We start from the raw sequence: 26,362 nt of genomic DNA on the forward strand, positions 1-26,362 counted from the left end.
ATATAGAAAGCAGGCAGGAGGTCTAACAAAATTAAAGGAGAGTTGCACATGCCAGAAGTAGATTCAGTCAAAGCTTTAGTCTTAGAAAAACACAGCCACTACCAACATCTCAAGAAAGCAACAGGATGATCTGGAGAAATGGATATCCTAACATCTAGCTATCAGGCTTTGAGTGTCTATTTCCTTCTCTCTGTTTACTTCTTGTCTCCCATTCCTAGGAGCCGATGTTCTAGCCAATTGTTTCATGTGTGAGTCAAGGGGGCTCATAAAATCCTTCACTGGATCCTATCTTGCTATTTCCCCCTCATCATCTTCTCAATTCTTCTCAGAGCTGACAAATTCTTTTGGACTATGTTGCAAAAATCTAGTTATTCTCGTTCCTGTGTAACCCTGAATGTGTCCATGATAAATTGTCCCTACTCAACAAATGATCAGTCTGATTTCTATTCTAGTCTCAACTGGAAGTTGTTGTTAAGAAAGTCCTCAGGCTGTCTGGACTATTAATCAAAGAGGAAACAGTTGCTAGTTTTCTTCTAAATGCTTGGCTCCTTAATGACAAGTTTTGCTGTGTAAACAAAAATTGTAGATATGCTAGATATATGCTGCTAAAATATCAAGTTGTTTATATGGAACAAATATAGTGAATTTATTGATCCCTAAACTTGAAAGGTGCCATTTACAAAATATTAGGATAAAATACATGTTTCTCTACAATTATGTGATATAAGTGAAGTATCACTATTTGATTCCCACTTTTAGTTGTTTTCTTGCCCAAACGTTTTCTATTTATTCTTCCATATCTCAACTATTGTCTACCCTGTCCTTTAAAGCCATGTGAACTTTGATTCTCTGCTTCCTTCCTTTTGAGATTTTTTTTTTTCCCCACTGGAGAAGGCAACTGGAACAAAGCAGAAATGTGAGACTGAGGGTTTATTTTCTGGTTCTTAAGGTCACCTTGGGTTGGTTCCTAGTCATCTCAATGATCTAATTTCCTTTCCACTCTGTCAGGGGTACCTAGCTTCTCCCTTCCCAAGTACTGGGTACTGTGCGATAGATTCAGTGTGTCTGGATCTCGCCCTGGACCCCTGTACTGTTCCTTCTGTTTCCCTGCATCATGTATATCTTAGCACAGATCCTTTTGTAAATAAACTCTTCTTGAATCATGCTATTTTTGGTGTGCCATTTCTGGATGCTTCAACATTCATCACAGATTCCAGACAGGTATAGAGTGAAGATTATTGTTGAGTTTATTGAGAAGTAGGCTGACAGTTGATTTGATCAAGTTCATACTTCTTACAGAATCTGAACATTTCCCCACAGGGAGTCTCCTCCATAAATAACATTTCCACTGTTTTTCTTGTTTCATGACATGCAAAGCAGATTTGTTTGTTTACAGTTTCTTTTCTTGGATTATGTGATTAAAAGTTAAAAGACAATAAAAGTAAAAAAAAATCCAAATACTTAATCAAAATACAGGTATGTTATAGAATAATTATAAAGTGTAGGTTAAATAAATTATTTTCTTTTAAAGTTAAGACAAGGCTTTGTTTGCCTGTTGTATTTTGACTATAAAGCATTTAGGTTTTTTGTAACTTAACATGAAAATAGATTTAAAAATGTTCTGTTTAATTATTAGTCTTAGAAACAAAACTACAGGTTAATTTAGTACTAACCACCCAACAATGGTTCATGTATAGAGATTTTTTTTCCTATTCATATAACTTGAAATACTATGAATAAAACAAATACCAATGGAAATATAAGTGGTTTCCATATTACATGACCTTTGTATTACTCTCTTAGTAGACAACAAAAATGTTCATCATCAGAATGGTATTCCTGAGTCCCCTAAGGTTGAGTCCCACGGGCTTCTATCACTTTAGGTGGCCTATCTGTGCAGTATTTACTTCTGATATCTTCTATTTCACTGTCTTCAAGTATAAGTGAAGCCAGCACTGGAATCTGTGAAAAATAGTTTTTAGCCAGGATATGCTTGTGCTTGACCTTGTGAATAAAAATCCGTTCATACCCCTGCAAACAAAAGAAAATAAAATTCTATGGAAATCCATACATATATATTTTGCCAGATGAAACATAACCATGTTTTAGTATGCTTTTATTTATTTGTTTGTTTGTTTGTTTGGTATGACTATATTTATCAGTTTATTCAACCTAGGATACATTTTCTTCTCACTATGTCTCTTATCTTTCGGGGCTTAGTTCTTGTGATGCTTCAATTTAAAGTCTACCAGGACACGCTCTTTTCTCTCTGTGTCTCTCTCTCCTCTCTCCTTTCCTCTCCCTCTCTCCCTCTCTCCCTCTCTTAAGTCCAAATTATTGTTCTTATTAATCCTACACTCCTCCTTTCCATATATATACATAACATAACTGTATACATAACAGTTATGTGATGTGGGATAGGGTATACCCAGGTTTGTATGTTTTATTCCAGTGACATGTAACACGTGACAAATTTATATGCTTACACATACATACATTTGGACAAATCTTACATTTTAAGGTGGTTTTTTGGAAGATGCATTCATCAAGCAGCTTTATACTTTTGCTATTCCTGGGCTGTAGATTCGACACTGATGAAGTTACCATCTTTCACTGTAGGTCCATATGCATGAGGGGGAAAGCTGGATGTTAGAGGAAGCTGGGGGAAATGCTGAGTTTCTGAATACATTGTGGAAGCACCATCCTAGCTAGGAACTGCCACCCCGGCCTCCTTATTGTGTAAGAAAACCCCAGATTTGATTAAGTCGTGGTATATTTGCTCACTCTCTTATTACAGTTGAGCCCAAATGCAACCAAAACAATGAAACATTGTGTTCATTCCATTTCTTTGCTGTTGTTGCTTTTCTCCCCCCTTCACAGCACTTTACACAGTATTTGGCTAAATTAATAAATATCAGCTATCCTCTTCAATGTTCTCAATCAGATGTCTATTCACCCAATCACAATGCTACCTATGTCTCCCAAAAGTTTTATTTTCTGTGAGTAAGGTATTCTGCACTGCAGACCTTTATAAGGCCAAGGAGTAAAGTCAAAGAAAGCTCCGAGCACAAGAAAGTGTGAGGTAGAAATAGCCTGGCTCAAAGTACTTTCATAGACAAGAGTTATTACCCAAAGTAACTAATGCTAAACACTAAGTGGAGATCATTAGTGGCCTATTTGTTTCCAAACTTGGTTAAGAAGAGACAGCATCATCTCCTTACTATGTATGAGAAAAGGAGAGTCTCACATGGGAATCAAGGCACATTGGACTCAGTATGAGGTAAGTGAGTTTTATTCGGAGAGAATTCCCTTACACATGAAACAGATGACCGCCGCGGGTTCCCGCTCCACAGATGGTCACCCTGCCACCCGAATGCTCTCTGCAAGAGAGCGAGCTGGGGTCAGGAACCCCAGACTTAGCCTTCCCCGAGGTCATGTCCACCTGTGACTATGCCCAAATGTGCGTGGTCAGTGCTACAGGGTGGATATCTCACTACAGGAGAGCATTAAATCATTAACAAAGGTGTCCCATCTTACTTCATGAGGTCACTGCAACTTTCATTCTTTTTGTTAACACCACGTTTTTAACCAATCTTCTCAGTTTTCATAATGCGAAGATAGTAAGTCTTCACAGAGCTTGATAATGACAAAGATACTGGGACATGGGGAATTTTTAGTGAACCACCGGCCTAGCTTTAGCCAATTTACATGCTGTGAGGGAGAGTTTAGTCCTCTCACTCTGCCTTGCTGCAAGGAATGGAGACCACTTTGTACTCTGTGATGATGGCGGTTATTGCGGTGGTGGTGGAGGTTGGTTACAGTGGTTATTTATGGTGGTGGTGGTTTTTTTGTTTCTTGTTTGTTTGTTTTTGTTTTTCAAGACAGGGTTATTTCTGCATTGCTTTAGAGCCTGTCCTGGAACTAGCTGTGTAGACCAGACTGGCCTCGAACTCACGGAGATCCACCTGCCTCTGCCTCCCAAGTGCTTGGATTAAGGGTGTGAACCACCAACACCGGGCTGGTGGTGGTGATTTTTATGGAGGTGGTGGTGGTTGCTGTTTTGTGGTTTGTTTGTTTGCTCTGTTTGTTGTTGATTCGGGGAAAACAGGTGTGTGTGTCTTTAAAGAGCATTCTGGAAATGCTTTAATTGGCCGCAAAAAATTTGAACTATTCAAAAGGGAATGGACAGTAAGGTTTACAGGACAGCACACACCGGAGGCTGCAGAGAGAGGGAAAGGCTTGGCATTAGAGCAAGAGCCTCTGTTCTACTTGCAGAATTCAGAACGGCTGGTGTCCTGAGATTAGAAATGCTCCCAAATGGAGCATTTAATTTGCAACTTCAGTGATTTGATTAGGTACACAAAGGAGTTGTGTGGATTAATTGAAGAAGAACTGGAATGTCAGCTTTGGGAATGGATTTCAGTTTCATCGAGGGTCCTAGATGAAATGATATCACTGGTACTGGCTGTGTTTCCAGTGATTAAATATTTATGAAGCAGCTTAGTTTACTAACTATAACATTTAACATAGCTTCAATTTCTTTCTGCCCTTTCTTTCAATCCCTAGAGTGAATCTTTTTCATAGTCTGGCTTCTTAGAACTCAAAAATTATTGGGAAAGGCTACAATTGTAACTAGTTTCCTCTCTTTATATAATTTCCTCAACCTCCCTTTAAAAAACAAACAGCAGTAGCATCTTGCTTGGGACATCACTGTTCAGCATGGCTGAATTGTTTTATTCTCCTTTAGTTGCATCTTGTGCAGAGAGTTAAAGATACAGCAGTATAGCAAATTGAGGGAGAATTGAACCAGCTCTTGGCACTGCACTTGCTGAATATAAAGGGAGCCCTCCAGGAAGGCTCTAAGGGCCCCTCAAGTTCATTCATCATGACGAAATTGTTTTGCACGTTAATTTAAAACATAAGGCCCCAAATGAGTATCTTTACAATAAATAATGCTTGTTATCAATATATAAATATTATGGAATCCAGAGTTTGTCCTTTGATTTATCAGTAGGAGTTTGCTTTAAAAAGTACTCAGTTGTCAAATAAATTCTATTCGTAACTTTGTGATATAAACAGCATTCTTAATGATGAGATTCCATTCTTCCATTTGCTTCCACCTGACTAAGAGTGGGGAGTCACTGCGAAGCTTAACCACCACTTAATCCCAGGAACGTACAGGATGGTATCTGTAATGCATTCTGAATGAAGCATCTTACCTGCTCAATACTCTCCATTTTGAGATGAGCTTCCCCTTCATCCTTGGTGAGAAGAATGCAGTTCCAGGGAGACCACTGCACGTTCTTATCCCACCTGACCATGACTAGGTCATTGAGATCATCCCAGGCACTGAGGATGGACTGGGAGGCCCAGATGTTCTCCGTCAAGTACTTAATATCTTGGAGCTGCATGCCAAAATAAGGTTGAACAATAATTTTGTTTCCTTCTAAATAAATGGTTTAAATATCATCATATTAATTGGGAAAACAATTAAATCAGACTGAATGAATTTTCAAAGGGGAACATCATTCAAAAGACTTTTCTTTCTTAAGCCACAGCCCAAACTTTGTCATCTTTCAACATCGTCCACACGAAGTCTGCTATCAGACATCTCATTCTCTGACTATGACTACCAGTCTCCTATAGCTAGCATACTCTATCATACATGCTGTCATTCTTTTTAAACATCTGCCTTCTGTTCTAGGATGCAATGTCTGATTTACCAGTGAATTTTCAGAGCATAGTATAAAACTTAAACACTGTGCATGAAACCCTTAGATGCCATAGCTGTCTGCTTTAGGAAATCCTACTTAATGTTTCCCAGACAAAACTATGTTCAAATGTATTGAACTTTGTGTCAGTACAGCCCCTTAGGAGACAGGCTCTTTGACTAGCATCTTTTATAGATTGTACCTGCATGAGGAAAGCAATCTGAGAGTCATCCCCATAGTCAGCTTCTGAGTAATAGAGCCGCTGAAGTAAACACTTGTACTTCAAAAACGATTCCCGTTTTTCAGTCTCATTCGCAAGGTTCACACAGTGACGGCAGCGGTATATACGATGTGAGGTAGGTGACACAGAAAATTCCACAGACGGCAAATACATCTGGCAACTGTGGCAGAAATAAATCTTATCATAAAACTTCAGTGGGTCTTGAGGGACCTAAATAGAAAAAAATAAAAGATGATGAAAATCCAAGCCACATTCTAAACAGAAACACTGAACTCTGCTTAGAATTAATTCTAAAACTGGTTACTTTTAAAAATCCTGTTTTGCCTTTTAACTGCATATTCTGTATAAAATTTAAATTCCTAGGAAGATTCATTTTCCTGATCAAAGCATTAAAAAATCTGTGTTACTCTCCAACTCCTTGATAGATGATGGCAGAGTATTTAGAAAATCAAAGTTCTGACTCTTAGTACATTTTAAGAATATATCCTTTTTGTCTATTACTGAGAATGAGAGATAGCTATCTGCACTCGGCGATCTCATTCAATATTATATTGAGAGTTGTTTCCTGAGTGATGTGGAAGGGAAATAAATCGATTCATGTGGAAGCAGCAGAGGGTAACCTTGCTGTTGACCTAAGAGCTTTGCAGAGGCTGTCTGGCTGTCCTTTCATCACGATGTGTCCAGTAAGAAATCTGCTGCTGTCCTTATTTTTGCCCTACTGTGTACTGACTGCTCTTCCTCCCTGGCTGTTGATGGGGCTTGGTGTCCTTTCCTTTCCCACAGCTCAGTGATGCTAGTATTGGTTTTCGCTCTGTCTCCATATGTAGTCATTCTGCATAGGTTTTATTGTCTTCCAGTTCAGTGACTTTTTTCTTTATCAATATAATGAAATCTCCAGTTAATTTAACCCAGTGTTGATTTCCCAGCTTAGGTGAGGGGGTTTTCTTCTTCAGAAGTTTCACACCATGTCTTCAGTAACTTCTCTCGATTTTGAACATCTAAAGAATCCTTAAGGGCTGATCAAATGTCTTTTTCCACTAATTCCCACATTTGTCAGTGTTAGGCCAACTCTGAGTAATGATTTAGCTACTCATTTTATTTATCACATTTTGTTTATATGTCTCACAAGTTTTTGGATGCTAGATGTAATGAATTTTACTTTAATTGTGAATATCTTTATACCTATCAATAGCCTTATACTTTTTGGACTGAGGCACAGTTAAATTACTTATAAAAGTTTGATCTATTAATGTTTTGGTTTTAAGTTTGTTTGTTTTAAAGCAAGAATAAAGCAGTTCTCCATTTGGGAGTACCTTCGTTTGCCTGCCAATTACCAGATGAACTAGCATGTTCTAGTCTTTCTTGGGAACTGGTACCATACAACCAGCCTTGTGTTAAGTGTTGAATGTTGTTACCATTTGCTCTTATGGGCATCTGTCCTCAACCTTGGGCATGATCCCCACATTCAGGCTGTGCAGAATTCAGTTGAATATGAAAATCATCGAGGAAAACTTTCCAAATCTGAAGAATGACATGCCCATGAAAGTACAAAGAAAACTACAGACCAATATCCCTGATGAAAATCAATGCAAAAATCCTCAATAAAATACTGGCAAACCGAATTCAAGAATACATCAGAGAAATCATCCACCATGACCAAGTAGGCTTCATCCCTAGAATGCAGGGATGGTTTAACATACGAAAATCTATCAACGTGATCCACCATATAAACAAACAGAAAAAGAAAAACCATATGATTATCTCCCTAGATGCAGAAAAAGCCTTCGACAAAATTCAACACCCTTTCATGATAAAGGTCTTGGAGAAGTCAGGGATAACAGGAACATACCTAAACATAATAAGAGCAATATACAGCAAACCAACTGCCAACATCAAACTGAATGGAGAGAAACTTAAGCCAATCCCTCTAAAATCAGGAACAAGACAAGGCTGCCCTCTCTCTCCATATCTCTTCAATATTGTACTAGAAGTTCTAGCTAATGCTATAAGACGACAAAAGGAGATCAAGGAGATCCAAATTGGCAAGGAAGAAGTCAAACTGTCTCTATTTGCAGATGATATGATAGTTTACATAAGCGACCCAATAAACTCTACCAGGGAACTCCTACAGCTGATAAACACCTTCAGCAAACTAGCAGGATACAAGATAAACTCAAAAAAATCAGTAGCCCTACTTTTTTCAGACGAAAAAGAGACAGAGAAAGAAATCAGAGAAACATCACCCTTTACAATAGCCACAAGCAACATAAAGTATCTTGGTGTAACGCTGACCAAACAAGTAAAAGACCTATATAACTAGAACTGTGTGGCTCTAAAGAAAGAAATTAAAGAAGATACCAGAAAATGGAAAGATCTCCCATGCTCTTGGATAGGTAGGATAAACATAGTAAAAATGGCAATCTTGCCAAAAGCAATCCCCATTAAAATCCCACCACAATTCTTCACCGACCTTGAAAGGATAATAATCAACTTTATATGGAAAAACAAAAGATCCATGATAACCAAAACAACCCTATACAATAAAAGAACTTCAGGAGGCATCACCATTCCTGACTTTAAGCTCTACTATAGAGCTATAGTTCTGAAAACAGCCTGGTATTGGCATAAAAATAGACAGGTAGACCAATGGAATCAAATTGAAAATCCTGATATTAACCCATGCACCTATGAACACCTGATTTTTGACAAAACAGCTAAAATTATACAATGGGGCAAGGACAGCATCTTCAACAAATGGTGCTGGCACAATTGGATGAGGGTATGTAGAAGACAGCAGATAGACCCATGTCTGTTGCCATGCATAAAACTCAAGTCCAAATGGATCAAAGACCTCAACATCAATCCAGCCACATTGAACCTCTTAGAAGAGAAAGTAGGAGGTACCCTTGAACAAATTGGTATAGTAGACCGCTTCTTGAACATAACTCCAGGGACACAGACACTGAAAGAAACAATTAATAAATGGGACCTCTTCAAACTCAGAAGCTTCTGTAAGGCAAAGGACACAGTGGACAAGACCAAACGGCAGCCCACAGACTGGGAAAAGATTTTCACCAATCCTATATCCGACAAAGGGCTGATCTCCAAAATAAACAAAGAACTCAAGAAACTAGTCAACAAAACACCAAATAACCCTATTAAAAAATGGGGTACAAAACTGAAGAAAGAATTCTCAATAGAAATCTAAAAGGCTGAAAGACACTTAAGAAAATGCTCAACATCCTTAGCTATCAGGGAAATGCAAATCAAAACAACTTTGAGATACCATCTTACCCCTGCCAGAATGGCTAAAATCAGAAACACCAGTGATGACTCATGTTGGAGAGGATGTGGAGAAAGGGGAACACTCTTCCACTGCTGGTGGGAGTGCAAACTCATACAGCCATTTTGGAGATCAGTATGGCAGTTCCTCAGGAAAATGGGTATTAGTTTACCACAGGACCCGGCAATCCCCCTCTTAGGCATATACCCAAAGGATTCACATCCATGCAACAAAGACATCTGTTCAACTATGTTCATAGCAGCACTATTTGTAATAGCAAGAACCTGGAAGCAACCTAGATGCCCCTCGATTGAAGAATGGTTAATGATGATGTGGCACACACATCTACACAATGGAATACTACTCTGCAGAAAAAAATAATGGTATCTTGAAATTCGCAGGCAAGTGGATGGCACTTGAAGAAACCATCCTGAATGAGACAACCCCATCACAAAAAGAGGAACACAGTATGTACTCACTCATATATGGATTTTAGACCTAAAGCAAAGGATCACCAGCCTATAATTCACATCACCAGAGGAACTAGGACACAAGTTGTATTCTAAGAGATTCATATAAAGTCCCTCACAGAACTGGGAAGGGACAAGTCCCCCAGAGCTCAAGTGAAGTGTGGGGGGGGGGGGGGGGGACAGCGAATGAAGAGAGAAGTAGGAGAAAATGAGGGGGAGGAAAGGAAAACATGAGCGACCAGGAATATTGAGCCTGGTTAGGAATAGAAGATAGGAAAGGGAGAGAGAGAGACAGAGACAGAGAGAAAGAACATAAAAGAGGGAGCCAATATTGGTTTGAAGATAAAATTGAACACAAAGAAAGGTCTAGAGAACTACAAGACTGCTCCCAACTAACAATTTGACCTTCATAAATGCCCTTCCAGAGAGTGAGATCAACAACTAACTTCTCCATGGAGCCCTCATCTAATACCTGTTGAAAACAGGATCAATAACCCATACATAAACACTGAGTCAAACTAGAACCCAGATGCAGATGGAGAGGACAAGACCAGGCGGCAGAAACACATACAGACAGCTTACCTGAACAAGGAGGAGCTAATGGCCACTAGACTGATAGCTAGGAAGACAGCATGGGACTGACTCAAGCCCCCTGAATATGGGTCTCAGCCAGAAGGACTGAGCAGTCTAAGGGACCTCAGACAGTGGAGCCAGGATGTATCCCTGGTGCACAAAAGGACTTTGCGAACATATCCCCCATGGAGGGATAACTGCCTTAATCTAGAGACAGGAGGGAAGCCCTAGTCCCTGCTTCACATGACCTGTCAGATATACATGACCCCAACTGGAAGGCATTCCCCTATATATGGAATTGGGGTGGGGGGATGGGAGGGGAGGGTGGTTAGAGTGCATGTGAGAGGGCAGAGAGGGTAAAAGGGAGGGAAGGTGGGGGGGAGGGATGGAGGGAGGGAGGGGAGGAGGGAAGAAGGTAGGGAGGAAGGGAAGAAGGGAGGGAGGGAGGGAGAGGGAACTGGGATCGACATGTAAAATAATAAATTAAATTAAAAAAAAAAATGCTTTGACTCCAAAATTTAAGTTGAAGGACAAGTTACTGGGGGAAAGGATTTCTATTTTTGTTTCCACAGAAAATGAAAAGATGTGGATTCCTTCCAGAGTAATGTGGTTTGATCATGTCAGACCGCCTGAAACAGAGTACGAGGTGATCCTACATTCAAAACAGATGGACAAAGCAGCCTTACAGACTACAGCCAGGATTTCTGAATCTTCTTCGAATCCCCCCATGACAGCCCCCCTTACCAGTAGGAAGTAGTTTGGAAAGAACAATGCCCAAATTCCCAAATATTGTGTATAAATGTTTGTTTTCATTTAATTGGACTTTGTTATATAAAACAAAATAAATTAATAAAAAAAGAAATGGAAGAAAGAAACCAAAAAATGGAAGAAATGAACAAATCTCTTAAAGAAAGTAAGAAAAGCCAAGAAAAACCAATTAAACGGGTAAAGGAAACAGTTCAAAACTTGAAAACTGAAATAGAGACAATAAAGAAAACACAAACCAAAGGAATGCTGGAAATAGAAAAACTGGGCAAAAAATCGGGAACTACAGACACAGCATAACCAACAGAATACAAGAGATGGAAGAGAGAATCTCAGGCACAGTAGATAAACTAGAAGAAATAGATTCTTCGACCAAAGAAAATCATAAATCCAACAAATCCTTAACTCAAAACATCCAGGGAATGTGGGACACCGTGAAAAGGCCAAACCTAAGAATAATAGGCATAGAGGAAGGCAAAGACGCCCAGCTCAAAGGTGCAGAAACATATTCAACAAAATCATTGAGAAAAACTTTCCAAATCTGAAGAAGGACATGCCCATGAAAGTACAAGAACACCAAATGGACTGGCCTAAAGAAAAAAGACCCCTTGACACATAATAACCAAAACACCTATCATATAGAATAAAAAAAGAATATTAAGAGCAGTGAAGGAAAAAGGCCAGGTAGCATATAAAGGTAGACCTATCAAAATTACACCTGACTTCTCCATGGAAACTCTCAAGGCCAGAAGGTCCTGGATAGATGTTCTACAAGTACTAAGAGTCCACAGATGCCAGCCCAGGCTACTATACCCAGCAAAACTCTCAATCACTATAGATGGAGAAAACAAGATGTTTAATGACAGCCAGATTTTCATAGTACATATCTACAAATCCAGCCCTATAGAAAGTTCTAGAAGGAAAACTCCAACCAAAGGAAGTAAACTATGCTCACAAAGACATAGGCAATAGATAACCCCACTTCACCATAACCCAAGGGTAAAGCAGGGAAAATATATTCACGATACCACTGCCAACAACAAATCTAAAACAAACAAGCATTAACAATCAATGGTCCTTACTTTCCCTCAATATTAATGGTCTTAACTTGCCTATAAAAAGACACAGGCTAACAGAATGGATACGAAGACAGAATCCATCCTTCTGCTGCATACAACAAACACATCTAAGCTTCAAAGATAGATATGACCTCAGAGTAAAGGGTTGGGAAAAGATCTTCCAATCAAATGGAACCAAGAAGCAAGCAGGTATGGCTATCCTAATATCTAACAAGTTAGACTTCAAACAAAAATCAATCAAAAGAGATGAAGATGGTCATTTCATATTCATCTCAGGAGAAATCCATCAGTACGAAGTCTCAATTCTGAACATCTATGCCACAAATACAAAGGCACCCACATTCATAAAAGAAATGCTACTAAAACTCAAAGCTCACATAAAACATCAAACACATATAGTGGGAGACTTCAACACCCCACTCTCACTGCTACATAGGACCACCAGTCAGAACCTTAACAAAGAAACAAAAGAACTAACAGAAATTATGTCTCAATTGGTTTTAACAGACATCTATAGAACATTCCATCCAAACACAAAAGAATGTAGCTTCTTCTCTGCTCCACATGGAACCTTCTCTAAAATCTTCCACATACTAGGCAACATAACAAAACTGAACAGATACAAAAGAACTGGAATAGTCCCCTATATCTTATCAGACCACCATGCTTTCCAGTTGGAATTTAACAACAACACAAATCCCAGAAAACCTACAAACTCATGGAAACTGAACAATGTGCAATTGCACTATACCTGGGTCTAAGAAGAAATAAAGAAACAAATTAAGGACTTTCTAGAATTCAACATGAATGAGGACACAACATACCTGAACTGATGGGACACCTTGAAAACAGTGCTACTAGGGAAGTTCATTGCACTAAATGCCCATATGAAGAAAACAGAGGATAGTCGCATTAGAGAATTAACAGCACAACTGAGAGCCTTAGAACAAAAAAAAGCAAATTCACCCAGGAGAAGTAGATGCCAGGAAATAATCAATTTGAAGGTTGAGATCAATAAAGTAGAAACCAGGAAAACAATACAAAAAAATCAATGCAACAAAGAGTTGGTTTTTCAAGAAAATCAGCAAGATAGACAAACCTTTATCCAGACTAAACAAAAAGCAGAGAGAGAACATGCAAATTAACAAAATCAGAAAAAGGGGGGGGGAGGCATAACAATGGACACTGAGGAAATCAGACAATTTTCAGGTCATACTTTGAAAACCTGCACTCCACAAAATTTGAAAATTCAAAGGAAATGGACAAATTTCTGGATAATTATCACTTACCAAAATGAAATCAAGAGCAGATAAACAACTTAAATAGACCTATAACCCCTAATGAAATAGAACAGTCATCAAAAGCTTTCCAACCAAAAAAAAGTCGAGGGCCAGATGGATTCAATGCAGAATTCTAGCAAAAATTCAAGGGAGCTAATACCAATACTCCTCAAATTGTTCCACACAATAGAAACATAAGGTCCATTACCAAACTCTTTTTATGAGGCCACAATCACCTTGGTAGCCAAGCCACACAAAGACACAACTACGAAAACTACAGGCCAATATCCCTCATGAACATTATGCAAAAATACTCAATAAAATACTGGCAAACAGCATCCAAGAATACATCAGAGAAATCATCCACCATTACCAAGTAGGCTTCATCCCTGGGTTGCAGGGATGGTTCAACATATGAAAATCTATCAACATGATCCACCATATAAACAAATTGAAAAAGAAAAATCACATGATCATCTCTCTAGACGCTGAAAAAGCCTTCGACAAAATTCAACACCCTTTCATGATAAAGGTCTTAGAGAGATCAGGGATAACAGGAACATACCTAAACACAATGAAAGCAATATGCAGTAACCAACATCAAACTGAATGGCGAGAAGCTTAAGGCAATTCCTCTAAAAGGAGGAAACAGACAAGGCTGCCCTCTCTCTCCATATCTCTTCAATATTGTACTTGAAGTTATAGCTGAAGCAATAAGACAACCAAAGGAGATCAAGGGGATACAAATTGGAAAGGAAGAAGTCAAACTTTCACTATTTGCAGATGATATGATAGTTTACATAAGCGACCCAAAAAACTTTACCAGGGAATGACTACAGCTGATAAAAACCTTCAGCAAACCAGCAGGATACAAGATAAACTCAAAAAAAAAAAAATTAGTAGCCCTACTATATACAGATGAAAAAGGAACTGAGAAAGAAATCAGAGAAACATCACCCTTTACAATAACCACAAACAACATAAAGTATCTTGGGGTAATGCTTACCAAACAACTGAAAGGCCTATATAGCAAGAACTTTGTGTCTTTAAAGAAAAATCTTAAAAATACCAGAAAATGGAAAGATCTCTGATAGGAGATGTCATTCTGTAAATATGTGTCTCATACTGGTTAATGAATAAAGCACTGTTGACCAATAGGAAAGCAAGATAGGTGGGACTAGGAGACAAGGAGGAAAGAGGAAATAGTAGGGAGTATTCAACATGGAGAGACTGGAGAAAGCAGAATGCCAGTCCCTCTCTCCGGCAAGATGAGACCATATGGAAATACTTAGATTAATAGAAATGGGTTAATCATTAAGACAGAGCTAGCTGATAAGAAATTAGCACCTGGCCAACAGCATTATATCAAATACAGAGTCTCTGTGTGTTAATTGGGGCTGGAGTGGCAATGGGACCAGACCAGCGGAAAAACCACTTGTAACAGATCTCCCATACTCTTGGATAGGTAGGATCAACATAGTAAAAATGGCAATCTTGCCAAAAGCAATCTATGGATTCAATGCAATCCCCATTAAAATCCCAGCACAGTTCTTCACTGACCTTGAAAGGATAATAATCAACTTTCTATGGAAAAGCAAAAGACTCCGGATAGCCAAAACAATCCCGTACAATAAAGGAACTTCAGGAGGCATCATCATCCCCAGCTTTAAGCTCTACTACAGAGCTATAGTCCTGAAAACAGCCTGGTATTGGCACAAAAATAGGTAGACCAATGGAATCAAATCAAAAATCCAGACATTAACTAACACACCTACAAACACCTGATTTTTTGACAAAACAGCTAAAATAATACAATCGCCATGCACAAAACTGGAATACAAATGGATCAAAGACCTCAACATAAATTCAGCCACATTGAACCTCTTAGAAGGGAAAGTGGGAGGTACTCTTGAACAAATTGGTACAGGAGACTGTTCCCTGAACATAACTCCAGTAGCACAGACACTGAGATCGACAATTAATAAATGGAACCTCCTCAAACTGAGAAGCTTCTGTAAGGTAAAGGACACAGTTAACAAGACCAAATGGCAGCCCACGGACTTGGAAAAGATCTTCACCAATCCTACATCTGACAGAGGGCTGATCTCCAAAATATACAAAGAACTCAAGAAACTAGTCAATGAAACACCAAATAACCCTATAAAAAATGGGGTACAGAACTGAATAGAGAACTCTCAATAGAGGAAATCAAAAAGGCTGAAAGACACTTAAGAAAGTGCTCAACATCCTTAGCTATCAGGGAAATGCAAATCAAAACAACTCTGATATACCATCTTATTCCTTCCAGAGTGGCTAAAATTAGAAACACCAATGACAACTTATGCTGGAGAAGATGTGGAGTCAGAGGAACACTCCTCCACTGCTGGTGGGAGTGCAAACTTGTACAGCCATTTTGGAGATCAGTATGGCGGTTCCTCAGGAAAATGGGAATCCATCTACCACAGGACCCGGCAATTCCCCTCTTAGGCATATACCCAAATGATCCACATCCATGCAACAAAGACATGTGCTCAACTATGTTCATAGCAGCATTATTTGTAATGTCAAGAACCTGGAATCAACCTAGATGCCCCTCAACTGAAGAATGGATAAAGAAGACGTGGCACATTTACACAATGGAATACTACTCTGTGGGAAAAAAATCAATGGAATCTTGAATTTGGCAGGCAAGTGGATGGAACTTGAAGAAACCATCTTGAATGAGGTAACCCAGTCACAAAAAAAAGGAACATGGTATGTACTCACTCATATATGAATTTTAGACATAGACATATAATAATTCATACTGCCAGAGAAACTAGAATACAAGGAGGATATTAAGAGATTCATATAAGGTCCTTCACAGAAGGGGAAAGGGACAAGATCTCCTGCGCATATAGGGAGTGGGGGGTGGCAGTGAGTGGAGAGGGAACTAGGAGAAAGAGAAGGGGGGGAACCACGTGGGACTAGGAAGATGAGTCAGGGGAGGAATAGATCAGAGAAAAGAGAGAAAGAGAGAGAGAATAAAAGAGGAGGCCATTATAGGTTTGAAAAGAAAACTGAACCTAGGGAAATGTCCAGAGACTTACAAGACTGACCCCAACTAACAATTTGAGCAACAGCGGAAAGGCTACCATAAAAGCCCTTCCCTGATAATGAGATCGATGACTAACTTATCCATCATCTAGTAGCTGATGGAAACAGAAGCAAACACTCACAACTAAACATTGAGCTGAACTGGAATCCAGATGCAGAGAGGAAAAACAAGACCAGGCTACAGAAACACATAGAGACAACTGACCTGAACAAGGAGGAGCTAATGGGTCCCCAGACTGATTGCTGGGAATCCAGCACTGGACTGACTCAGACCCCTTGAACATGGATCTCAGCTAGAAGGCCTAGGCAGTCTAAGGGACCTTGGACAGTGGAACCAGAATGTATCCCTGGTGCACAAAAGGACTTTGGGAGCACATCCCCCATGGAGGGATACTCCCTTAACCTAGAGACAAGAGAGAAGGCCTAGTCCCTACTCCAGATGACTTGACAGACTTAGATGACCTCGCCTAGAAGGCATCACCCTACGTGGGGGGGGGGGGGGTAGCCAGGGGGCATGAGAGGGTGGGAGAGAGGAAAAGAGGGGGGGAAGGAAAGGGGACTGGGATTGATATGTAAAATAAAAATAAAAAAGAAAGAAGAAAAAAATAAAAATAAATCTGGTCATCAATGCTGTTCTGCAGGTCTCTCCAGTAGGGCCAAGCTCTACATTCCTGACGGTGCTCATCTTTATCCATTTCCCAAGTCCTCCATGTCTGCCTCTTCTGCCTTCCATCTGTTCTGGCGCAATGAACTCTGCTGCCCATAGCTCCTGCTCTGTTCGCCTTATTGACTTTGAAAGCCTGGCTGTAGGACCCAGTCTGAGGAGGGTTACAGTGTCAGACTGGTGCCCATAGCTACTCTGCTGTCCATAGCTGCCCAGCTGCCCATAGGGGTTCTGCTGAGAGTAACTGCTCTGATCACGACTAGTCCACTCTGGAGAATGGTGGTAGGAGGATAAATGCAGACAGTGACTGGCTGCAAGGGGTAGCTCCCAGACACATGGGGATAATTGTAGTTATTCTGTCCATATCCTAGGCTGTGCTGGTTATACCTCAAGTAATACAATGGGAAACTTTTCCTCCAGTCTTTTTAACAGCACAATCACTTTCTAATTAATTAAATAGAATATGAATAGTGAGCATGTTTTGTTTTCCTAGATTTTTGTCTACATTTTTGAAGTGTTTTGCTAAAAATCTAAAGATAATCAATACCCTGGATTATAATTCTTAAAAAAAAAAAAAAAAAAAAAAAAAAAAAAAACTCCTACAACTATGACTCGTTAATGAAACTTCCCAATATACTAAAGTTTGTTAAATAGTTTTGTAAGAAAATAATGAGGCATACATATCCCCTAAAAACATAATCATAGTGGAGTGAGAATATATAATTGAACTCAAATACAAGCTCCATTTGGAGTTCTTTGGGCTGTCTTTGTGAATCCAGTCACTGATACTTACACTTGCATGCTACATGCTCGAGGAAGACAGACGAGACACAATAGGAGAATTTTAGAAGTAGAAAGGCCAATTCTCTCTGAGGCCTCAAGAGAGAAAAGCAGCAAGAGCTTGGTTTTTTAAAATGGGTAGGAGTTGGTTGGAGCAAACAGAGCACAGCACTGTGGGTGGAGGCAAAATCTGGGAGATCATTGCGTCTTCAAATCTATGCAACAACTGGAAAGCAAATTTAGCCCTCAGGAAAGGATTCAGGGGAGATATTTCATATACAGAAGAGGTTAATGGGAAAGTTGAGTTTATCAACATTACTAAATCCAGATGTCTCACTCAGTGGATGCTCTTACTTAAATTTGTACTAAAATATAGAAACAGTCATTGAATATCTTTCGATTAACAGTATAACATCTTGGGACTTTGAAAATAAGTACAGTAAAGACAGTACCTTAAGATATCTTGCAACTTCAGGATTAAACAGAGGTGTTTTGATGTAGTGAAAAAAGAGTGTCGTAATCCTTTTTCTGAGTCCTTCAAGATTATGAGGTTTGACTCCTCTCATCATAAGGTCAACTTCTCTGTCAATCAATTCTAGGATTTCTTGGGTCAGTTTGCACTCATGTTCCTATACAAAACACAGAAGTACTCAGTACAGTTATTTTAAATCTTTATTTTTGAAAAAAAAAAAACAAACCAACAGGAATCCATGTTTTCTCTGTCTCAGTCTCTCTCCCCTCCCCTCTGTGTGCATTTCTGTCTGGCTCTGAAACTCTAAGTGAATCTAGTGTATGTATACTCATCGGTCTTTATTAGTATATATTTGAATGGGCTGATGCACATAGACATCTTCAAGTAGATTAATTAATGTTATTAAGCTTATTTTAGGTCAATGGAGTCAGAATTTGAGTTATGTTTATTCCTTTATCTTTCTTAAATATGTTGTTAAATGAATTTCATCCCAATAGATTAAACAAATTCAGACACATGGGTTATCTTTGGAATTCATCTCTGGCCTCTTTAGTTGACTAGGGATTGTTCCTAATTACCAGGATTCCCAGGATTCCCTACATGTGCTCACTCTGTCTCTTTGCCAACCTTGTCCTGTATCCTGTATCTCAACTTTGTTTTTTGTTTTTTGTTTTTTGTTTTTTTCTGTCTAAGGAGGTTTCTGCCAGGGCTGTTCACAACACTAGCATCTTTGCAAAAGTAGCCCAGAGAAAAGGCAACTCATCCCTCTTCTCCCCAGACAAGCAGAAATGCATCAAACCTGTGAACTAATTATCTAACTCACTAGTGTGTCTTGAGACTCTTGTGTGTTGGGGTTCTGACTTTGCTCAACAGAAGAGTTCTATGTAGTTAAGGGACAAAGAACCCAATGGAACTATCTTCAAGTTACAATTTTAACATCTCAGGCTTGCCAACAAGCAATTTGGTTAGATGACATTAAATACATCCAGTTGTTATTTTTAGTGCAACACTGTCTTTTATTGAGATGTCTATACGCACTTGCTTTTAACTGTGGGTCACACCGATGGCAAAACTGACTGACCACACAGTTATTTAATCCATTACTTATGTCCAAACTTTAATTATTTCATATTGATGATCACTCATAAACAGGTGATGTCACATTATGTCACAATTATGTCACAAAAAGAGAAGCTGCCAAGAGCTTATCTTCAACAACTCAGAACACAACTTAAAAACCAAACACTGTGCCTGAATCCCTCATTTAATTTCCCCAGCAATCCCTATGGTATATGACCAAGATTACTTCATTCTAATCCATCAAATGCAAGAGTACTACAGGTCCTAGTGATGATGGAATGTCTTTCCATGGTGTGTGTGTGTGTGTGTGTGTGTGTGTGTGTGTGTGTGTTTCCTGCCTTTAGGAATATGGAGAGCACACCTTGCAGCAAGTGGAGTGAAGTTCCCCCCACATGTCAGGCCTGAACCACTACTAGCTCTGGCATGTAGCAGACAAGAATTCTTCATTAACATGCTCCTCTCTCTTTCCCTCTCCCCACCTCTCCTCCCTCCCTCCCCCTTCTCCCTCCCTACTTCCTCTCTGAGACTGCCCATGGCTATTTTGGCTGAAGTTAACTACTATATTAGCCCAAAATCTAGCCTTGCTCAAAGCCATGGTGCCAGGCGTCATCTCAGGGACATTCTGAATCAAATAACTAATCAACTAAGGACAAAAAAATGCACCAGGATTTCCATGTGAACCCAGAGTAAATGGGAATGAAAAGCAAATGGATTTCTGGCCTGGGTCGAGCTCTCAGAAGAGATTCAGGAGGTTCAGAGAGAGAGTCAGAGTTGTTCATCTGTTCTGTGATTGTGTATCTGAAATGGAATATGCTGGAGTTGGCACAGCCTCCTTTTCTCTGATTATATTGAGTTGTGAGGTAGTGTAACCAGGAAGATCAAATGGAACCCTCTGAAACTGCCCTCACCTGGGGGTGGCGGGAGCAGGGACAGGGACGGCTCCACTTACTTCTTGGAGATAGTTTGCCTTCTGCGCCTTAAAATTGGGACAATTCAAGTTTAAACGTCCCTCATTCCTAAGTTTAAAAACTCCTTTGAGCTCTAATTCTCCCCGTGTAGGGAGATCTGGAGAGGACAGTGTCTACATCCTTATAAAGGTAACTGACTCTGATTTCCAAAAAATACTGGAGGTGTTATTACCCCCTGGGGATAAGGAATCGTGTACTTGGCACTCAGATCTGGGTATCTCCTGGTAAAGACTTGCATAATTTTGAGAGAAGAACACATTGCCCTGTATTCTAGAGTTCTTAAGCCCCAAGGAGGGGCAGGAACGTTGTGAAGCCATCCGTGCTAATTCAGGGTGAGGAAACATTAAAATGAATAGCAGAGGAAAAACAGGGGAGTCTGTTGTGGCATTGAAGCCTGTAAGTACAACAGAGTCTGTACTTAGTTTAGTAACCTCATTACTATAATTTTATTCAGAAAAAAAAAAAATCCATCCAAATCAGAGGAAGGGATCATCAAGGAAGTAGATAAGAGCAGCAGCTGCCTGTGTTCTGTAGCCGGACTTGAAGCTCTCACTCGCCCCCTCCTGGTAATTTATGGGAAGACAACCCTCAACTCAGTCACTTGATGAGTGCTGCTTCCAGAGACTACTTAGGGCAAACTCACACCCTTAATTCAGTGAAACAAGTAACAGTCCTTCCCCTTGCTCTGACACAGGGCAACTCCTCACCGCATGCCCAGCTTCAAAGTTCTAGTGAAACTGAAGCGATTGTGCTCGCTTTTGGTGTCCAAATGATGACATGAACATTTTTCTATCTACTTTCTATATTCAAGCATGCCCAGGAAAACTTCTGATTTCAAATCCTTCTCGGAGTCTATTTCTGGAGGAAACCTGACCCATGACACCCACTATATAATTTTCAGTTAAAGGCAGAAAATTAATAATATATGGGGGAGGGGAGGCAAACACATATCGAGTGACTAAACAACCTCTAAAACACAGAGCATTTAGGTGGCTCAGTGGTAAGAGCACTTGCAAGGCAAGCTTGCTGACTTGGTTTCCATCTACCCATCTCAGGGGAGGAAGGAGAAAAATCAACCAAATCAACCCTGAAAATTAGCTGTGACCTCTACGTGTGCACTGTGACACACATGCACAAACACACACTAGCAATAACAATAGATAAAATTTGTAATGACTAAGGACAGCTTCTCATTGAAATTTGTCCAAAATGCAGAAAACAATTGCTGTTTCTTAGTCCCATTTTTAAAATCATGGCTTACGTGGCTTATATTATTTTTAAAACCAAAAATTTATATGGCTATATAAAAGATGGATTTGCATTTGAATGTACTATGTTTATATGTTATTATGTCATCATAAAATATGCATATAATTTTTTCAAGCCTGCAAATCAGACCCACGCTTTGTGCTTCATTGTTATCGGCATAGAACAAGATTTTGATAGGTTTTCGTGAAGTATTAATTCATAAGCCATTTTTATCCCAAAATTATCAAAATAACTTAGCTGTCTATACAATTTCATGTATGTAAACATTTATTAATAACTTTATAATTACTTAAAGAAAAAGCACTTTCAGGGCAGTGGTGGTACACACCTTTAATTCCAGCACTTGGGAGGAAGAGGCAAGTGGATCTCTATGAGTTAGAGGCCAACCTGGTCTACAAAGCTAGTTCCAGGACAGCCAGAGCTGTTACACAGAGAAACCCTATCTTGCAAAAGAAAGAAAGGAAAGAAGAAAGGAAGAAGGGAGGGAGCAAGGAGGGATGGAGGGAGAGGGAAGGAAGAAATAAGGAAACAAGAAAGGAAGGGAGGGAGGAAAGAAGGAAGGAAGAAAGGAAGGAAGGGGACAAACTTGTTGATTCCAGTATCTCTGATCAGCTGATCTTTTTATTGATGATGGCCCTGACTTGAAACCTAAGAAAGAGAGTGGACGTACCTTCAAAGTGTGACAGCAGATACCTTACAGGGTGACGGCAGACATAACTTCACAGTGTGACAGCAGACACCTTAGTGTGACAGCAGACATACCTTACAGTGTGACAGCAGACATAGCTTACAGTGTGACAGCAGACATAACTTCACAGTGTGACAGCAGACATACCTTACAGTGTGATAGCAGCAGATACCTTACAGTGTGACAGTGGACGTACCTTACTGTGTGACAGCGGACATACCTTACAGTGTGACAGCAGACATACCTTACAGTGTGACAGCAGACATAACTTCACAGTGACAGCAGACATACCTTACAGTGTAATAGCAGCAGATACCTTACAGTGTGACAGTGGACGTACCTTACTGTGTGACAGCGGACATACCTTGCAGTGTGACAGCAGATACCTTAGTGTGACAGCAGACATACCTTACAGTGTGATAGCAGATACCTTACAGTGTGACAGCAGACATACCTTACACTGTAACAGCAGATACCTTACAGTGTGACAGCAGACATAACTTCACAGTGTGATAGCAGCAGATACCTTACAGTGAGACAGTGGACATACCTTACTGTGTGACAGTGGACATACCTTGCAGTGTGACAGCAGATACCTTAGTGTGACAGCAGACATATCTTACAGTGTGATAGCAGATACCTTACAGTGTGACAGCAGACATACCTTACACTGTGACAGCAGATACCTTACTGTGTGATAGCAGACATAAATTCACAGTGTGACAGCAGACATAACTTCACAGTGTGACAGCGGACATACCTTCACAGTGTGCTTCAGTGTCAGGAGTATGTCCAGCCTCTCATCCTGAGAGAGGTCTTTTAGCATGATACACTTGTAGATGCTCTGCAATTCTCTGGCTCTTATAGTGAACTGTGTGTCCATTTCAATGGTCTTGCCATCAGGTCTCCTCCAGGTCTTTGGAGCTGAACACTTTAAAATAATATTATTGTTGCAAATTATAGTTAATTAAAGACCAAAAATAATAAATTTGTCCCATCCACTGGAAATCTATCTTAAGTCATAACTAAAAGTATTGCTAAAATTTAAGAATGATAATTGAAGAAATCCTACAATATTTATCTTTGATGAACTGCAGGTTGAATTTGAGATTTCTTTTTTTTTAAGATTTATTTATTTATTATGTATACAGCATTCTGCCCACATGTACACCTGAAGGCCAGAAGAGGGCACCAGATCTCATGATTGTGAGCCACCATGTGGTTGCTGGAAATTGAACTCAGGACCTCTGGAAGAGCAGCTAGTGCTCTTAACCACTGAGCCATTTCACTGGCCCAAACTTGAGGTTTCTTCTATGCTAGGTAAGGACTCTACCATTGCCAAGTGTTGGCAAAAACTCTCACTTTCTATTGACTAATATGGCATAGAGCACTCCAGCCTAGTATACATCCTGAATTGAGGGCAATCAGGTTAACGTGCCCTAACGTTCACCTAAGGATTCCAAGGCTGTAAAGTTAGAGACACTGCATGGGGTCTAAGCTGTCTACTAAATGTAGAATTGGGATAGCTTTTAATGATGCACTATGCTTGGCACTGATCTGTCTCCACCTACCATGAGTTTGAGAGCAGAGGATTCCTTCCGCTAGGTAACCCTTGGGAGTCACTTGCTATTTGTTTTCCCTTTTACTTTAAAGGAAAAGGCTGTTCTGCTTCTTTGCCTCATCATAGTCCTTCTGCAAGCCTGTGTTGATCACAACTGCTGTCTTCTTAGATACTGGATGTTTCCGTAGGCTGACTAGTCATTGCTTTGGAGTCCTTGTGTCCAGATTTACAACATAACCACTTAAACCTTAGATGTTTAATATTTAATTTAAGCAGTGCTCTCTATGTGTTGGATCAAATCATTGGAAACTCATAGTGATATGAGGCTATATGTAGAATGACAGTTTACAATGAAAAGTTTAGTTACGGTATCAGTTTACCTCCATTGTTAACATGCTAGATTGAGAAACACAAAGTTACCCCTTATAATTATACTTGATATGTTTTCAAAACAACAGTATCCTTATAGTTACAGGTAAAATAAAAGTTACTTAGATCTAGTAACCTCCAGTAGAAATTTCAGATTCTAGTTCAAGTCTGTATCTAAAGAATGGCAAGCTGCAACACTATGCCTGGCTTATAACTAATAGCAGACATAGAATAATATGTAATATTAGCTAGACAGCTGATAGGCTAGAGCTGAGCTGGCTAAAGAGTTACAAATGTAAAATAGGTTAATATTAAGATACTTTCATTGTTATCCATTAGAAATAATGCAATTATATGACTGAAAGAGACACTGAGTATTTTGCTCAATTACAATGCCTCTCTCAAAGCTCATTTTTTAAGTTTTAAAATAATTATGCTAAATTTCATCTGTAATATCCTCAAGTCTAACTCATATCTTAATCTTCATATGCTAATTTCCTCAGCATGACTCTATAAAATGTAATTTCTTTTCTACCATTACTAAGTACAGTGGCTTTTACTCTGCAGGATGGTATCTTGTTTCGTTTGTAATAATCTAACAACATGTTCCTGAAATGCCTACTTTGTCCAATTTATTGTATGTTGGCAGTTGCTACACTATTTAATTCTACTTGCAAATGAGTATTGGTCACAATTACTGACTTTTTAATGGCTCCAGTGAATGCAAGACACTGCAATAATATCTTGGGCTTTTTCAAATGTAGATCCAAATCCTGCGAGCCTTACATGTTCCAAGAAATGCTCTCTAGTACTACAGCTGGAACTCATAGCATCACTTACATTTGAAATCCTTCTAGAGTTACACACACACACACACACACACACACACACACACACACCTCTAGTTCAGTAATTCATAGCAAAGAAAATTGGATCTCAATTGCTCAATAAGTGCTTTATGATTTTAATTTTATTTTACTAAAAGGTTATAAAAAGTAAATTTCCCAACTAATTCTGTGTTTTCACAGGGTCTACAGTGCTCATTCATTCACTTAACAAACACTGATTGTGTCTACACTAGTTAGTGCACTGGGCACTGAATAAAAAAAAAAAAAAACGCTGTCCTGATTTCAAAAGCTCTCAGATCTCATGGGATGTAAAGATAAGAAAATGGCTAATTGAAGTAGAGAATGAGCATGACTGGTAGCTGCAGTAAACAGGTGAGGACGGGCTGTCTATAAAGCACTTAACTCCTGCAATGAGACCAAGAGAATAAACAAGAGTTAGCCAGAGTCAAGAGAACTGAATGATATAATCAGATAATCCTGTGTATAAAGTGCCAGTCCCCAAGAGCTGGCACAAACAAGATAATGTGTGTGTGTGTGTGTGTGTGTGTGTGTGTGTGTGTGTGTGTGTGTTCAGCAAAGCTGTTTTTATCTTTGGTTGTCCTTCTGCCAGCACTGATAACTTCGTCTTCAAATACAGGCTTCTTTGATTTCAGTTCTTAAGTTGTTGTTTTTTCTTTTTTTTTTTTTTTCCTACTCTGATGAGGGAAAATGTCAACTTTGCTTTTTTTCTCTCTCCTGAATGCTTTAGCTATAATAAGAGATGTACAACAATCGTGTTCTTAAATGGCTTCAGAAATAGAGACATAATAAATTCCACTTAGCTGCCAACAAATGAGACAGTGGAGGCTTGTGGGACAGAGCAACAGAAGAACAGCAGGACAGGATGGGGAGGAGGGGAGATGGCAGCAAAAGCCTTGAGAGCACAGACCTCCCCAGAGAAGAAAAATGGCTGACTGGGAGAATAACCCCTTTCTTCCTCCAGAATTAATTCTCAGGTCCCCAATGGTACAAATTAAGCATCACGTTAAGTCCCCCAAAAGCCACTGGGTTGTGATCAACTTTTCTTTTATACAGCAAAGGGATTTTATTCACCCACAGTGACCCCCTGTCAAATGCACAGCTCAGAGAGAGGTAGATGCATTTTTATTTCTATCCCATTAGCTGT

The 26,362-nt window shown here is 39.5% G+C and overlaps 1 protein-coding gene across 2 annotated transcripts in view; it reads right to left on the reverse strand.

Annotated features, from left to right (window-relative positions):
* Positions 1–1,780: 1,780 nt before the first annotated feature.
* Iqub (IQ motif and ubiquitin domain containing) overlaps positions 1,781–26,362 on the reverse strand; it is a 62,723-nt gene continuing 38,141 nt past the window's right edge. The window contains exons 9-13 of one of the 2 annotated variants that reach the window (XM_051175762.1): positions 23,180–23,350; positions 18,395–18,571; positions 5,914–6,162; positions 5,220–5,405; positions 1,782–2,031 (exon numbers count right to left, since the gene is read on the reverse strand). In XM_051175762.1, coding sequence (XP_051031719.1) covers positions 1,849–2,031; positions 5,220–5,405; positions 5,914–6,162; positions 18,395–18,571; positions 23,180–23,350 — 966 coding nt within the window. In that variant the 3' untranslated portion in view covers positions 1,782–1,848. Of the gene's footprint in view, positions 2,032–5,219; positions 5,406–5,913; positions 6,163–18,394; positions 18,572–23,179; positions 23,351–26,362 lie in introns of both variants that reach the window. The other variant, XM_051175763.1, reaches the window with a different exon arrangement.

The sequence above is a fragment of the Phodopus roborovskii genome, unplaced genomic scaffold, assembly GCF_943737965.1.
Source record: "Phodopus roborovskii unplaced genomic scaffold, PHOROB, whole genome shotgun sequence".
In the NCBI taxonomy this organism is placed as follows: Eukaryota; Metazoa; Chordata; class Mammalia; order Rodentia; family Cricetidae; genus Phodopus; species Phodopus roborovskii.